Source organism: Hemiscyllium ocellatum, chromosome 3, assembly GCF_020745735.1.
Source record: "Hemiscyllium ocellatum isolate sHemOce1 chromosome 3, sHemOce1.pat.X.cur, whole genome shotgun sequence".
Classification (NCBI taxonomy): Eukaryota; Metazoa; Chordata; class Chondrichthyes; order Orectolobiformes; family Hemiscylliidae; genus Hemiscyllium; species Hemiscyllium ocellatum.
In genome coordinates, this window is record NC_083403.1 from 77669276 (window position 1) to 77687178 (window position 17903).

The following is a 17903-nucleotide window of genomic DNA, read 5'->3' on the forward strand; positions in this document are numbered from 1 at the left end:
TACCCAATCGCAGACACAGGACAGCAGGGAACTCAATTGATACCTTCTGATGTCTGGGAAATCAACTCCTCCCCCTCCTTGAGGCAACTGCAATTTAGTAAGTTTGATGAGGGGCCGCCCACGATGCCAGACAAAGGAACCAAACCACCCCATAAGCTTCTGCAGCGTTGACCTGGGAAACATTATAGGGAGCATACGCATGGGATAAAGCAAACGAGGAAGGACATTCATCTTAATGAGAGATATTCGGCCCAGCCATGAAATTGGAAGAGCCTCCCATCTCTGGAGACCTCACCTAATATTGTCGAACAAGTGAGCAAAGTTAGTCTGAAATAATAGATCAAACTCGGGGGGAATAAAAATGCCTAGGTATTGGAACCCTGCCCGTGACCATTTAAAAGGGATCTTAGGGCCACCTTCAACTTCTGGCACATCGTTAAGGTTCCCCAAAGTCATAGCCTCCAATTTTGAAAAGTCAATCTTATATCCTGAAATAGCCCCAAATGAATTGATACATTGTATCAAATAGGGTATGGAGGTCATCGGGATCGATAAAAATGGAAAGACGTCATCACATCATCCACATACAATGTAATCTTGTGTGCCCTTGATCCCACTTCCAGAGCGGTTATGTGGACGTTCTTACGAATGGCTTCTGCCAGCAGCTCTAACACCAACGTAAACAACAATGGTGAGAAGGGGAAGCGTTGTCTCATTTGCTTCTTGCTTAGTATGTCAGAAAGCAATTATTTGCTGTAGTTTCTGGAAAATACAATGGCATTACAGCATTTTTGCTGAGTCATTTTCCTCTTGCAGACGAGTGTCTCAAAAATATCTTCCAAATTTTCATCTCCACAGTAGACAGGTAAAGCTTTTTCATCGCTGATTCCTGAGATGCTGCCTGGCCTGCTGTGCTTTGACCAGCAACACATTTTCAGCTGTGATCTCCAGCATCTGCAGACCTCATTTTTTACTCAAAGCTTTTTCATCTCCAATTGGAAATTGCACTTTCAAAGCCTCATAGCCACTATTGTCAATGTTGGAATCCGGATTATGGCTTCATGAAGCAGAAAGGGATGGATAATGTTAGCTGTAGTGTATGGATAGTGCATGGTCAAGGATCTGGGATTGCATTCCTTTTAAGAAAAACCTCTATGCAATGATCCAAGATAAATGTTTCTTTTGTTTGGATGCTTGTTTTTGTGAGATGAGGGTAGGTGCATGTTTGTGCCTGTGTGAGACAGAGTTTAAAGACCTTCCTGTGTTGCTAATCTTGAGTAAGAACACCTCCAGTGTATCTCTAACAGAGCCTCAATATGTTCTCTAAATTCCCAACTTAAAATGCTGGGTAGACCACAGAAAGTAGACAAACAGCTTCCAGAGGTTTCATAGCTGAAAGCAATGTTTACTGTTTTGTACCCTCTTTGATGCAATTGTGACTTTTTGGCAAGAAACAGTAAGCTTACTTAGAGTCATAGAAACGTACAGCACAGAAACAGATCCTTCGGTCCAACTTGTCCATGCTGACCAGATATCCTAGTCTAATCTAGTCCCATTTGTCAGCACTTGGCCCTTATCCCTCTCAACCCTTCCTATTCATATACCCATCCAGATGCCTTATAAATGCTGCAATTGTACCAACCTCCACCACTTCCTCTGGCAGTTCATTCATTACAATACACCCTCTGTGTGAAAAATTGCTTCTTATGTCACTTTCATATCTTTCCCCTCTCATCCTAAACCTATGCCCTCTAGTTCTGGACTCCCCCATCTGTGGAAAAGATTTTGCCTATTTATCCCATCCATGCCCCTCATGATTTTATAAACCTCTGTTTGGTCACCCCTCTGTTGCTCCAGGGAAAACAGCCCCAGAGTGTTCAGCCTCTCCCTATAGCTCAAATCCTCCAACCCTGGCAACATCCTTGTAAATCTGTCCTGAACCCTTTCAAGTTTCACAACATCCTTCCGAGACCAGAATTAAGCGAGGAGCATTCAGAATTCAAACTGCATATGCTGTTAGATTTTGTATCCTCTTTTTCTCTCTATAAATGGTGGTACCATTTGCCTTTACTCAGGTCGAGGTTGTTATGATGTATGAAGTTTTATTTATGTTGCTATCAGGTATCTCTTCAGAAAATAGAAATATACTTTAAGCATTTAAATAAAATGGAATACCTTTAACTGAGATTTATTTGAGCTAAAACATTGCTTACCTATTGAAGTAACACTGATGTGAATAAGAGTCACTGTAATGGCATAATCCCATACACATTCTTCAACCACCCCAGCAAATAGCAGCCCACAGACAAAGTAGGTCGTCTCCATTGAGATTAGGTTGACTGAAAGACAAAGGAAGAAGTGGTGTAATCATTTAAATGACATTAAAAACATAACTGAACTATCCTATAATTTTGTGAGGAAGCAATACAGCAGCAAAAATAAGTACCATTTTCACAAAGTCTGATGAAATAAAATCAAAGCAAGTCTGCATGCTCACAGTAACTAAATCAATTAAAGTTAAGAGTTTCCAACAGGGGGCACACATTTGATCATTCTTATACACACAGAGGAGCCTTGAAGAACATGGGCAGGGAGTATTATATTCAGTTAATCGAATTCCAGACAATCGAATGCTGGATAAAATAATTTAGCCAAGCATCAGGGCCTTGCGATCTTGATGGATAATCTGATATTCGGATAATCAAATGCCAGATAGTCGAGGTTCCTCTGTACAAAGAAACACTTTTTGATGGGATGCATCCTTATCTCTAGGACTGATGCTTTAAAGTCTGTAAGTTTCTTACGATGATTTGATTCTTGTCTCAGTGATCTTTTACAGGCTTATCATTAGTTAATATGTTTAATTAGCTTGTTTGTGTTATTACTTCCTATTTATTCTCAAAATCATATAAAAAGAACATTTTATATATTTATACATTTGTGGGCGGCACGGTGGCACAGTGGTTAGCACTGCTGCCTCACAGCGCCTGAGACCCGGGTTCAATTCCCGACTCAGGCGACTGTGTGGAGTTTGCACGTTCTCCCCGTGTCGGCGTGGGTTTCCTCCGGGTGCTCCGGTTTCCTCCCACAGTCCAAAGATGTACGGGTCAGGTGAATTGGCCATGCTAAATTGCCCGTAGTGTTAGGTAAGGGGTAAATGTAGGAGTTTGGGTGGGTTGCGCTTCGGCGGGTCGGTGTGGACTTGTTGGGCCGAAGGGCCTGTTTCCACACTGTAAGTAATCTAATCTTATATGGAGGCCCCCCTTTTCCTTTGTGGTTTAGTGTAAAGGTATGTTAGTTCATGAGCTCCCATTTCAATTTTTGGGTCTTTAGGAGACTGTGTTCTGCACTTATGTAAATTGCACAGGATTGCAGCCCCTTTCCAAGGCCTTCATGAGGTCTGGTTATACTTTAGCCTCATGCTGCTCAGTTTTGGACACCTGGTGCATGGGTTTGAGCCTGCAAGTAAATCAGAAGGCCTCCTCATTAGTCTGCTGGTAGGCCTGTCCAAATTGGTCATTAAAAGACCCAGGCTGTGGGTTGTGGTGGAGGTTGTAACAAACAACCATTGCTTCTTTTCTATAGTGACATTCCTGCCAGGGTATCCCTGGAGATGAAGCATGCAGTGTTTGCCTCCTTTGACCAAGGGCAAGAAATAGAGAGCACAAATTGTATTTCAAAATTAAATTGGTAACTTTCTGTTAGTGTTGTCTTTGCTACTATGCCCCTTTCAGATGTAACTCAGTGCTGAGTTCAAATGGATCTGTTTCTCTCATTTGTGAATGATGTACACCTCCTTTCCTCTTCTGGCAAAAGTGAAAGTTGTTCAAAGTGGGAGCAGGACATCTGCATCCGGGTACACTCTAAAGAAATCCAGGCCTTATTATCCTATTATTCTTTTATAGATCAGAATAAAGAATCTGGTGGATCAAGGAAAGAAGGAGCAGAATTTCTCATATAGTGAGGATAACTTTCTGAAACAATTATACAATAGAGGTAATTTGAACATGGAATAACAGGGTGAATTGGATATTGGTGGGTGATTAAATGGCCAAAAATTTGAAGCTGGTAGAAAGACAATTTAAACCCATTGACTTCTGACTTTTGTTCAAATAGCACAAGAGGTGGACTTGCAAATTGCTTTCAGGAAGTGGGTTGGTATTTTAAATGCATTAATGAGTTTGAACACTTCAGATTTACATAGAACATAGAACATTACAGCACAGTACAGGCCTTTGGCCCTTGATGTTGCGCTGCCCTGTCATACCAATCTGAAGCCCATCCCACCTACACTATTCCATGTACGTCCATATGCCTGTCCAATGACGACTTAAATGCGCTTAAACTTGGTGAAACTACTACCGTTGCAGGCAAAGCATTCCATACCCTTACTACTCTCTGAGTAAAGAATCTACCTCTGACATCTGTCTTATACCTATCTCCCCTCACTTTAAAGTTGTGTCCCTTCGTGTTTGCCATTCCCATACTTGGAAAAAGGCTCTTCCTGTCCACCCTATCTAACCCTCTGATTATCTTGTATGTCTCTATTAAGTCACCTCTCAACCTTCTTCTCTCTAGCGAGAACAGCTTCAAGTCCCTCAGTCTTTCCTCATAAGACATTCCTTCCATACCAGGCAACATCCTAGTAAATCTCCTCTGCACCCTTTCCTAAGCTTCCACATCCTTCTTATAATGCGGTGACCAGAACTGTACACAATACTCCAAGTGTGGCCATACCAGAGCTTTGTACAGCTGCAGCATAACCTCCTGGTTCTGGAACTCAATCCCTCTATTAATAAAGGCCAAAATACTGTATGCCTTCTTAACAACCCTGTCAATCTGGGTGACAACTTTCAGGGGTCTGTGTGCATGGACACCGAGATCTCTCTGCTCATCTGCATTCCAAGGATCTTACCATTAGCCCAGTACTTTGCATTCGGATTACTCCGTCCAAAGTGTATCACCTCAAACTTGTCCACATTAAACTCCATTTGCCACCTCTCAGCCCAGCTCTGCATCCTATCTATGTCTCTCTGCAACCTACTACATCCTTCGTCACTATCCACAACTCCACCAACCTTAGTGTCATCCGCAAATTTACTAACCCACCCTTCCAAGCCCTCATCCAGGTCATTTATAAAAATGACGAACAGCAGTGGATCCAACACCGACCCTTGCGGTATGCCGCTAGTAACAGGACACCAAGACGAACATGTTCCATCAACTACAACCCTCTGTTTTCTTTCAGCAAGCCAATTACTGATCCAAACTGCTATGTCTCCCACAATCCCATTCCTCCGCATTTTGTATAATAACTTACTGTGGGGAACCTTATCAAACGCCTTGCTGAAATCCATATACACCACATCAACCAGTTTACTCTCATTTACCTGTTTGGTCACTTTGTCAAAAAAGTTAATAAGATTCGTTAGGCATGACCTACCCTTCATAAAACCGTGCTGACTGTCTCTGATCAGATTATTTTTTTCTAGATGATTATAAAGCCTATCTCTTATAACCTTTTCCAACACTTTACCAACAACTGAAGTGAGACTCACTGGTCTGTAATTACCAGGGTTGTCTCTACTACCCTTTTTGAACAAGGGAACCACATTTCCTATCCTCCAGTCCTCAGGCACTATTCCTGTAGACAATGATGATTTGAAGATCAATGCTAAAGGCTCGGCAATCTGTTCCCTTGTTTCCCAGAGGATCCTAGGATAGATCCCATCCGGCCCAGGGGACTTGTCTATTTTCACACTCTATAGTATTTCTAATACCTCTTCCTTGTGAACCTCAATCTCTTCTAGTCTAGATGCAAGTACCTTGGTATCCTCCTAGCCAACATTTTCATTTTCTATAGTGGACACTGTCGAAAAATATTTATTTAGTGCTTCCCCTATGTCCTCTGACTCCACACACAACTTCTCACTATTATCCTTGATTGGCCCTGATTTAACTCTCGTCATTCTTTTATTCCTGACATACCTATGGAAAGCCTTAGGGTTAATCCTGATCCTATCCACCAACAAATTCTCATGTCTCTACCTGGCTCTTCTGAGCTCTCGTTACAGGTCTTTCCTGACTTCCTTGTAACCCTCAAGCGCCCTAACTGAGTTTTCACATTTTGTCCTAACATAACCCTTCTTCTTCTTCATGACCAGGGATTCCACTTCCTTAGTCAACCACGGCTCACGTTTTCTACATCTTCCTCCCTGCCTGACAGGTGCATACTTATCTAGGACACACAGGAGCTTTTCCTTGAATAAGCTCCACATTTTTAATGTGCTCATCCCCTGCAGTTTCCTTCCCCAATTTTCACTTCCTAAATCTTTCCTAATTGCATCATAGTTTCCCTTCCCCCAGCTGTAACTCTTGCTTGATGGAATACACCCATCCCTTTCCATCACTAAAGTAAACCCATCAGAATTGTGATCGCTGTCTCCAAAGTGCTCACCTACTTCCAAATCTAACACTTGCAAATCTAACCTGCTTTGCAGCTCAAGAAATCCTGTCTTCGAAAAAATTCAGTGCCAGGAATTCCAACCTGTGTCTGGGAATCAGAAACAATTTACCCCTGCCCACAACAACCAGGAATCAACTTTCCATCCCCAGGGTTCAGAATGTATACTTTAAACCAAGGCATTTCTGTCAAATCAGAACATTTCCTGTTGTAAGCTGTATGCTTCAGTAGCAGAAATCCAGCATTTTAAAGTTGCTGAGCTGCAAGCCATTCCTATTGTCTGATCAGCAACCCAGTCTGACCATCAGACTATTTCTGGATATAGAACCTATCTGAGGCATAAGGTGCACACTATGAACTTTCAGCTCTGAAGAATGTGGGAAAACCTGGACTTTCAGATTTTCCATGCGTAAGTTCCCAACAGCTCCAGACCCTCATCACCACCATGCTCTCAACACAGGTAAAAGCCTCCGATATGTTTCTAGCCCATCAAAGAGCGATGCAGTATTGGATATGGTTCTGGGAAATAAAATAGAGTAACTGCATTCTGGTACAATAAAAGATCATGGAATCATAAGTAATCACAGCATAATTCAGTTCAAGTAATTTCATAGAGTCATAGAATCATATGGCATGGAATCAGATCTTCGGTCCAACTCATCCATGTTGACCAAGTTACCTGCCTGTGTTTGGTCCATATCCCTCTAAACATTTCCCATTCATATACCAACACATCCAACAAGTGTCTTTTAAATGTTGTAACTGTACCTGCACATCCAACTTCCTCTGGCAGTTCATTCCACATATGAACGACCCTCTGTGTGAAAAGTTTGCCCCTCAAGTTCCTTGTAAATCTTTCTCCTCTCACCTTAAAAATCCACCCCCTTTTGTACTCCCCATCCTAGGGAAAAGACCTTTGCCATACACCTTATTTATGTCCCTCATAATTTTTGTAAACATGATCTTATGTTTGTGAAAACAAATCAGAAAATGAAGTGAATGGGTAGGGAATATGAAGTTCCTATAAAGCCTGGATGATAAAGGAAAGAAAACTAAATAGGGGGCTTATACAAATTCCCAGGAGCATGATTCTTTGAATCAGCAGCATGATTATAGAAAGTGCAAAAAGGATTTTAGAACATAGAAAACATAGAACATAGAAAAATACAGCACAGTACAGGCCCTTTGGCCCTCGATGTTGCGCCGATCCAAGCCTACCTAACCTACACTAGCCCACTATCGTCCATATGCCTATCCAAAGCCTGTTTAAGTGCCCATAAGGAAGGAGAGTCCACCACTGCTACTGGCAGGGCATTCCATGAACTCACGAATCGCTGAGTAAAGAAACTTTTAAAAAGTTAATTCTGGTAATAAAGATTGGTCATAAGAAAAAAAATCTGGCAACATTACACTGAACCTTGCAATATGTTTGAAATATTTGTAGAAAGTAATATGTTTGTTCTGAAGTATATGGATTTTAAATAGGCAGACAGTGCTGTGAGCAGCTATCTGTGTTAGCCTATATGGCAGTCCTCATTAGCATCATTGAAGAAACCCTTGGCGGATGTGTTCAGGAAGAAGGGCTTTTGCCCGAAACGTTGAATTTCCTGTTCCTTGGATGCTGCCTGACCTGCTACGCTTTTCCAGCAACACATTTTTAGCTCTGATAGATTACTTACCCCCTTCTCACTACTTGACTAATTAAGTTCTAGGTGAGAACTTTTCCACAATATAAGGCCTTTACGTGATCACTTAAAAGCTTCAACATAGCACCTCACCACTTACCTGCCTTCCCAGCAGGTAGGAAAGATGGGAAATCAGGGAAAGCCAGGTGGGAAATCAGCTAGCTAAAGGAGCGTGGACATCAATTACCCCAATCTGGGGCAACTGGAGGTTTGGAAGGTGTGTGGTGGGAAGGGTGGCCTCTGGAAGCTAGTCCCTCTTCCTTGCCTCCAACCTCCTTGACTCCACTTTTTCTGTGAACCCCTGCCTCCATCCCAAGAAACGATGACTTACCTCCTCACTGTTGGATTCTCCAAGGACTAGGCATCGATCAGCAGTTTTTAAGACTCAGATGTTGGTAACCTTGATTTTATTTTGAACAGTGTCAGGTGACCCAGAATGGCAATATTGAGGCCTACGAAATGCCGAGAAACACTCGTTTGTAATGAACTGTTTGACATGCGGTTGGCTGATTTTTCACACCAGTGGCACGTTAGTCTCCAACAAACATATCCACCCCAACATTTGTAAAGAAATGGGAAAATCACATCTGGGAACTCAAGAGTAGCTGGAGAGCACTGAGTAATTGTACCTTTGATGTTGCATCAGTTGCTGCCATGTTTACTTATAAATCATTTGTGTCACAGGTAGACAGAATGATTAAGAAAGCATTAAGCACACTTGCCTTCATTGCTCATTGAGTATAGCAGTTGGGATGTCATGTTGAGGTTGCACAGGACATTGATGAGGCCTCCTCTGGTTTACTGTGTGCAGCTCTAGTCGCCCTGTTATATTATTAAACTAGAGGCGGTTCAGAAATGATTTACCAGGATGCTGCTGGAAATGAACGATTTGAGTTATAAAGATAGGCAGGGACTTTTTTGACTGGAGTGTCAGAGGTTGAGGGGTGACCTTCTAGAAGTTTCTAAAACCATGAAGGACATAGATAAGGTAAATAACAAATGCCTTTTCCCTAAGGTAAGGGAGTTAAAATCAAGGTGAGAGGAGAAAGATTTAAAAAAGAAATGAACCACAACTTTTTTATGTAGAGTGGTTGTTATGTAGAATGAACTACCAGAGGAAGTGGTGGATGCAGATACAGGTACAAAATTTAAGAGATAGTTAGATAAGTACATAAATAGGAAAGTTTTGGAGGGACATGGGCCAAATGCAGGCAGGTGGGACTAGTTTGTTTTGAGAACACGGTTGGCACAGACTGGTTGGGTCGAACAGTCTGTTTCCATGCTCTATGACTCTATAACAACATCAACAGAAGTTCAAATTGCTTCACTATGACTGAGAATTCAGATCCAAGTGAATAGAAACCATTCAGTACAACAATATTATGTTAATATTACCACCACTAATATCTCCTTAATTCATAATTAAAGGAACCCTCAAAGTTTCCAATAATTATAGTATTATAATGCATCATACAAATTTAATTTTATACTCACTTACCCATATATTTTGAGTTTGGACATGATGGTTCTGTTTTGAAGTCGAAAGGTATCAGAACATCATATGTTTCAAGCCTGAAAAATATAATTTGCTTTTCACAGTAAGATTTTAACAATGCTTACTGAAGTATGAATACATTCTGAAATATGAAGGACAGCATGATCCGACTGAAGATTAAAGATATTATCTTGTGTAATATCATACGTTCATTGCTATTATGTCTCCTCTACTATTTTTAACAGTAAGGAAGAAAAGATTAAAATATGCTTTCTATGTTCTGCTTTTCAGATTTACAATGACATATTTTCAGGCTCTACAGTCACTACGGCAGAGTCTTTACAGCTTTAGTTGCTGTTCATTTAAATTTACCAACCAGTTTGATTCACTTTAATATTCCAAATAAGATCTTTGCAGTGTTTTGTATAATTGCAGTAATTGTATATTCTTATGATAAAATTCAGCATTTGTGGTCAAATGCTTGCTAACTTTTAATGATTTGTGTGTCAAGATGCTAAAAGTTCCTTTCTTCATCTCTCCTATCCCTCAATGTTTCCACCTTTAGAATTTTCTCATATCTTACACACAAAATCTGCAACTTTAGAACAGAACAATCAACAAAATAAAGGTTGTCAATAACTCTGCCCAGGAAACACATAGCTAATTGAATTGCTGAGCTTTCTTCCCCTAGCTCTGTACCTTGCTCTGTTTCAAACATGTATCTAATTTCCTTTTATTGATTTTATTTGATTTTACAAACTGCAACTATCAATAATTTTCACATTTTTGATTAATCTACACTATTTTTCCAATCTTCTGCACTTTATTCACTGTAACTTCTAGTTTAATAAAAAGTTTGAGAATTTTCTCTGGCACTCCTAGGGTCCTCAGAAAGCTCCAACCTGCTGCATTTGTTCTCGAGGCTTTCCTCAGCCAGTGTCTCCCATTGTACTAGACCCGATCTGCAATTTACCTCCGTGTGGGAGCTGGATGAATTTCCATCCTCCCAGACCTGGTGAGCTGCTGCAGGGCATTCATTTGGTACCCTTGGTTCACAGGAGGCAGGATAATGAGATCCATATCTCCTAAGAACTCACATCTCACCTTGCTGCAAGCAGACAGACAGAAAGGTCAGTCTGTTGGCATCACACCAATTTTGAGCACTGCTTGAAAGTTGCTTCACTGCCATAGATTCACAACCTTTATCTGTTGTTAATGAATGTTACTAATTTAACAAGGCTGTTGACAACACAACAAAATTTACTGACAACTCAAATCACAACTGTACAAATCTGCTGTAGGAACTGGAAGAATCATACATATGAAAAACTGTATTCATCTGTACATTGCATGTACAGATATGATTAATGATAGACTTTAAGAAACAAGTTGCCAAGAGACAGAGGATTCCAAAGGGACAGTGTGGAAGGAAATTTTGGATGTACTGTCTCCAATTTCTGATTTTTAACTTGTGTCCTCTTCCTTTGGCTGGAAATTTATAGAAAGTAACACAGCAAGAACGCTCACTCTCCATTAAAGAAGAAGCTGCAATGAGTTCTAGCAAAACTTTAACTTCCTTCATGCCCAATTGATTGCAACTTAATTTGGTGAGGATTCCCAATATCAGGCTGCAGTGCTATCATCACTTTCTCCAAGTAGACTATCACAATAAAGAACTATCAGGGACTGTAAACCAGGAAAGCAAGAGCACTTAGAATCAAATCATGCCTTAAATGTTTACAGAAAACAAAATATCTACTGGGTTTAAAGTAGAAACTGAAGTATCTATTTAAATTATTTCAAACATTTTTAGATTAGATTAGATTACTTACAGTGTGGAAACAGGCCCTTCGGCCCAACAAGTCCACACCGACCCGCTGAAGCGCAACCCACCGATATCCCTACATATACCCCTTACCTAACACTACGGGCAATTTAGCATGGCCAATTCACCTGACCCGCACATCTTTGGACTGTGGGAGGAAACCGGAGCACCCAGAGGAAACCCACGCAGACATGGGGAAAATGTGCAAACTCCACACAGTCAGTCGCCTGAGGCAGGAATTGAACCCAGGTCCCTGGCGCTGTGAGGCAGCAGCGCTAACCACTGTGCCACCGTGCCGCCCCAAACATCTTTTTAAAAAAATCTTGCAATTGGAAAAATAGAAACATGGAATAAGTGATGTGTAGAAGGTCATTCTGCCCACCATGTCTGAGCCAGCACTAATTATAATAGGAAGATCTGACAAATACCATAAATATACATTACCTTTCAAGGGCCAGGTCAACTGTGTACAAGTAGCTATGATGCAAGTTGTGGTTAAAAGCCCAATTAAACTTCCTTGAACAAGTCTTAAGTTTCTTTATAAACAAGGTTTCTATGTGATTGGAGAAAGCTCTAACACAGGGACGGTCTCCACAGCACACCCTGTGATGCTGTAATAAGTGAAAGACTGCAACTTCAATATTTCTACATTAATCTGTGCTGTTCAAACTCCTGAGGTTGTGGGTGAATTCGGAAGGGTAATATAAGAATTTGCTGTCAAGAGTTCTGCAAATTACAGTAACTGCCACTAAATCATTAGTAAATAATGCCTCTTGTTTGATGGTGTTTTTATTTAGAATCTTTGATATTCAGAAAATAGGTTAGGCTTATAATAAACAGTTGGTTTAAATGTCAGACGTTGTGTATCCAGTTTAAATTACCTGCCAGGTGTCACTTTTAACAGTTTGACTCTTAGTAATAAATACCTAGGGGTCTATTATAAGAAATTACCCTCCCATCAGGGAAGCTTGCCCACATGGAATAATAAGAGGAAAATTGATGGATAGAAAACTGTGGGGAATACATATAATATGCACTCCCAGAATAAAGGGCTTCTCATCAATATTATGGATTGGAAAATAAGTCCTTGATGACCAACATAGTAACCTTCATGAGTTATATGCTCCATTATTTTAATAAATTTGAGACACTGTCAAATTGCTGCTCATGCAAACATCCTCATTAACAAAGGATCCTACAGATAAATATGAAAAATAAATGTCTAGAGTATACACAGCAAACTTGTGAAACCTTTAGCTTTATTCTACATAAGGAGCATGTGCTCAAAAAAGGTTGAGGTCTGTCTTACACAGGCAGATATTCCAATTAGCACTAACAGGAACAATATGTGATCTGTAACTCATTCTATGTTTAGGACTTATTGATTTACATTGTTCATTGCACCTATTACAATAATTACTTTGAGTGGAGAGTGGTATTTTTACAACAACAACTTGATACAATAAAGATACCATATGATGATAGGTGATTTGGTGTTGGAGGGAAAAGACATTCAGTTGTGTGTAAGAACACTTAACAAAAATGACCAAAGAGAAACGATACTATGTGGAAATTGAGGATAGAATGTACTGCTGTTTGTTCCCAATGAGTGTCACGAGTAAGTACCACTAGATACAGTGAATGTTAGAGCTGATTTCCCTCGTCTCTGTTTTTTCCATTGTTACCAAAAATAATAATGCTACTATTAATATAATTTCTACAATCAGAAAGGCTTCACTGCCTCTGTGCCTCAGACTGTCTGTGGGTCCACTTGTGTGGATAATTATGTCTAGTATGGAAGCTAGTGACAGGTGTCATATCCCTCCTTCAGGGCTAGAATTTTGGTAAGTGTTAAGTGAATCGAAACAAGAAGACAATTATAATTTAGGCAGATATAATATCAGAATTTTCTGATGACAGATATGTTGAAATTCTAACTGGAGAGCTCTGTCTTTCCTTTCTCAAAGCATGTAGCTGAAACTAGGCACACAATTCCACACATGGCAACATAGAAAATAGGAACAGGAATGGGCCATTCAGCCCTTTGAGTTTGCAGCACCAATCAATATGGTCACCACTAATCCATCCAACTCAGCACCCTATCCCTACATCTGTCACATGCCCTTGGACCCTTTTAGACCTAAGAACTATTTCTATTCCCTTCTTGAAAATATTCAATATTTTGACCTCAAGCACTTTACGTGGCAGACAATTCCACAGGTTTACTAATCTCTGGGTGAAGAAATTTCTGATAGTCCTAAATTGCCTACCTCATATTGTTAGACTCTGACCATCGGTTCTGGACTTCCTAGTCATCAGAAACATCCTTTTTGTGTTTACCCTGTCTGGTCCTGTTAGAATTCAATCGATCTCAATGAGATTCTCCCTCACTCTTCTACACTCCAGTGAGGATAATCATAAACACTTACTTCTCTCTTTAAACAAGCATAGTTTGATTACCATTCAGGTCTTTTGGTTTCAATGAGATTTATCAAGGTACTTCATAGTTATCAGAAACCACTTTGTATGAAGTTGTTGGGTCCAATAAGCTTAAAGATTATTTCATTTTTGAGATTAGAAAAATATTTGACCAGGAAAATAAAACCCTAGTCAAGAAAAATTGTCTTCACAACATCGTTGATGTTTGTGTCATAAGACCCCAAACTCTAAATATATCAATGGAACACTTCCACCCACTGGGGGTCTGATCCATACAGTGCACTGTAACTGTAAGAGCACTAGACTGATTGTGCCATGTGTATCACAGTGGGCAGAGAGGCAAACCATAATTTTGAGCATGATTTGAGGCACAGTCTGCCATTTTGGACCTCGCAGGTCCTGTTCATATCTGAGTTTCATCACTCCTAATTGAACATATGATGAAATGAATGAGGGTACCCCACTAGCTCTCTTTAAGAGGATCACTATACAAATGTCAGGTGATGTTTCATTTCTTTTGCTTCAAAAGAGTGAGTGGAAGCACTGCATTCTTGAAAGAGTTAAAAGAAGCTTTCCGATTTACAAGGAAGTGGTGCTGGACTCTGACAAGTTTCTGAAAGTAATGAGAAAGACTGCTTGCTGTATTGAGAACTATGGTTTCCAAATTTTGGCTTTCAGCATAATGACAGAAATATAACAGAGGCAGCAGGGTTGGGGGAGGCTGTATACAGAAGGAACAGGACAGAGGCCCTCAAGAATGTTTAACCCACAAAGCATCTTCACTTGCACCTAATTTGTGTTTCATCAAGAGGCACTAAGTCACGTCCTATAACCAGATCTGTAGCCACATAGCAGGTTGAAGATGAGGCTATCAGTAGCTGTGGGGATAACCACAGCTTTCAATTTCTATGCCGTTTAAAGCAGGTGACATTTTCAGTTTCGCATCTTTGCATCAATGGTGCTGGATGACCCAGAAGAGGAAACATTACTGGTTTCCTTCTCAGTAGAGAGAAGCAGGAGGCGGGCAAGTAACATTGCAGGATGAGCAGACTTCCCACGTGTGCAGAGAGCCATCAGTTGTCACCATGTTATGCGTTTCACATAGCAACAGGAAGTTGTACTGCAACCTCAAGGACCATCATTCCTAGCTTATGCATTTGGTAGCAAATACGCCTAGGAGATCCTGTCCATGCCATCTTAGAATAGTCATGATGTAGTCATCCCTGGTCAGTATGCTGTATTTTTTTAAACTGGAGGCCTGTGACCAGTGGAATGCCACAAGGATTGGTGCTGGGTCCACTCTTTTCGTCATTTATATAAATGATTGGATGTGAACATAGGAGGTATAGTTAGTAAGTTTGCAGATGACACCAAAATTGGAAGTGTAGTGGACAGCAAAGAAGGTAACCTCAGATTACAGGGGGATCTTGGTCAGATGGGCCAATCTGTTGAGGAGGGGCAGATGGAGTTTAATTTTGATAAATGAGTGGTGCTGCATTTTGGAAAAGCAAATCAGAGCAGGACTTATACACTTATTAGTAAGGTCTTGGGAAGTGTTGCTGAACAGAGACACTTTGGAGTGCAGGTAGTTCTTGAAAGTAGAGTCACAGGTAGATAGGATAGTGAAGAAGGCACTTGGTATGCTTTCCTTTATTGGCCAGAGTATTGAGTACAGGAGTTGGGAGGTCATGTTGCGGCTGTACAGGACATTAGTTAGGCAACTTTTGGAATATTGGAAGAATGTTGTGAAACTTGTAAGGGTTCAGAAAAGATTTACAAGGATCTTGTCAAGAGCTCTGGGGAGAGGCTGAATAGGCTGGGGTTGTTTTCCCTGGAGCGTCGGAGAGTGACCTTACAGAGGTTTGTAAAATCATTAGGGGCATGGATAAGGTAAATAGACAAAGTCTTTTTCGAGGGGTGGGGGAATCCAAAACAAGAAGGCATAGGTTTAGGGTGAGAGGTGAAAGATATAAAAGGGATTCCAAGGAATAATGTTTTCATGCAGGGAGTGATGTATGCATGGAATGAGTTGCCAGAAGAAGTGGTGGAGACTGGTACAATCACAACATTTAAAAGGCATCTGGATATATCTGGGTATATGAATAGGAAGGGTTTAGAGGGATATGGGCCAAATGCTGGCAATTGGGATTGATTAATTTAAAATATCTGGTTGGCATGGATGAGTGGACTGAAGGGTCTGTTTCCGTGCTATACCGGTTGGTGACTCTATGATTCTAGGCCAATCTAAAGTGGTTCTGAGTCTTGATGACAAGGCTTCAGATTGTACAACGTCATCACCGTATCAGCAGAGATAGCTGCCTGGTTAAAAGGCATCGGGGCACTGGTAGACTGGCAATGAATACTGGCATCCTGAAGGAGGGGGACAACAATTCCATACACCAAACAACTACTTACATGGCTCTGGGGGTGCCTACAAGCATTTTGGAACACTGGTATCCACAGCTATCATAATTGGCAGAGTCCGTTTGGTGGCAAGAAAGGCTTGCACAACAATAAACATGGATCTCATTGTCTCAGTGTGAGTTTCCACTGAGACATTGGTGGCCCCTGTCAGAGCTGCAATGGAATTGGAGATGTTAGCTGCAAGATGCCACATCACTGATGGGTCCAAGTGCTCTCAGGGAGTTGGTTACCACTTCCAAGTTGGCAAGGTGAACTCTCAGCTTTACCTGATGTCTACGCCACTTTGATGCTTTACTTTTCTATACTACTTTACAATGACAGAATGATGTGTAGCAATCCTGTCAATGCACTAAACATCACAGTGTTCATCCTCATCAGCATTTTCCTCTACACTTCCCACTAACATCCTCATGTGATTCAACAGGAGCAGGAAACATCTGTAAACATCCTCCAATGGGTTGGGACCAGCGCCGATCAACCGTTTTTTACTTGCTACATCCCACTCCTGCCTAGTGACTTACCATGTGCAGATTCTAAGCAAGTCTTTAAAAAATACATAATAATACTTTCTGAAATGGTAGCTGCAAATGTGAAGATAAATAGAATTTCTGCTATATCAGAGGCTTAGGGTAGAATCTTTCCGGCTTCTGAACAATATGGGCCATTGCAAGAAATTTGGGGAAAATCAAATGAGTTGTTCAGTAAGGAGCCTTCATCGAAAACAGGGAGTCCCATTTTCCAAGCAAGTGTTGAATGGTCACTAGAAAGCAGCAAGATACCTGCATGCAAGTATTATTATGGATTAGCATTTCATCATTTACTTAATCTCCCACCCACCACATAGAAACTAGACATGCAAGTCAGAGCAATTACCTGGTGACTCAAAGATTTCCTTGGTGGTTGACAATGAGAAGGAAAGTGTCAAGTTATAGGAGATATACAGGAAGATCAGTAGCAGATGATAAATGTGAGGTGATGTACCTTGGGAGAAGGACCAAGACCAGGGAGTACTCAATGAATAGCAAGACACAAGGAAATTCAGAGGAACAAAGAAATCTTGGGGTGCTTGTCTACAATCCTTGAAGGTGACAGGGCATGTTAACATATTAATTAAGAAGACATATGGGATGCATGCCTTTATCAGCTGTGGCATAGATTCGAAGAGTGAGAGGTCATGTTGGAGTTACACTGAACTTTGGTTTGGCCAGAGCTGAAGTATCACGTACAGTTCTGGTTACCACACGATGGTAAGGATGTGATTATACTGGAGGAGATCTAAAGAAGAATACAGAGAAGCTGGATAAGCTTGGGAGATCCTGATAGTGGCAGATAAACTTGTGAGGGACATGGAAAGTGTGAATAGAAAACAGTTGTTTCTCTCAGTTGAAGGGTGAAAAATAAGGGAGAATAACTTTAAAGTGAAAAGCAAGTGGTTTAGAAAGGATTTGAAGAAATATCTTTTCACGCAAGGATGATGGGAGTTTGGAACACATTGTCTGGGAAGGTAATTGTGGTGCAAAACCACACAACCTTTAAAAAGTATTTGATAAGCACTTGGAAGTGTCATAACAT

General features: G+C 40.8%; 1 protein-coding gene across 1 annotated transcript in view; it reads right to left on the bottom strand.

Annotated features, from left to right (window-relative positions):
• Positions 1 to 2071: 2071 nt before the first annotated feature.
• tmem244 (transmembrane protein 244) overlaps positions 2072 to 17903 on the bottom strand; it is a 33602-nt gene continuing 17770 nt past the window's right edge. Inside the window, exons 3-5 of the mRNA XM_060854835.1 lie at positions 9647 to 9720; positions 2214 to 2339; positions 2072 to 2127 (exon numbers count right to left, since the gene is read on the bottom strand). Of these exons, the coding sequence (XP_060710818.1) occupies positions 2072 to 2127; positions 2214 to 2339; positions 9647 to 9720 (256 nt within the window). The remainder of the gene's footprint in view (positions 2128 to 2213; positions 2340 to 9646; positions 9721 to 17903) is intronic.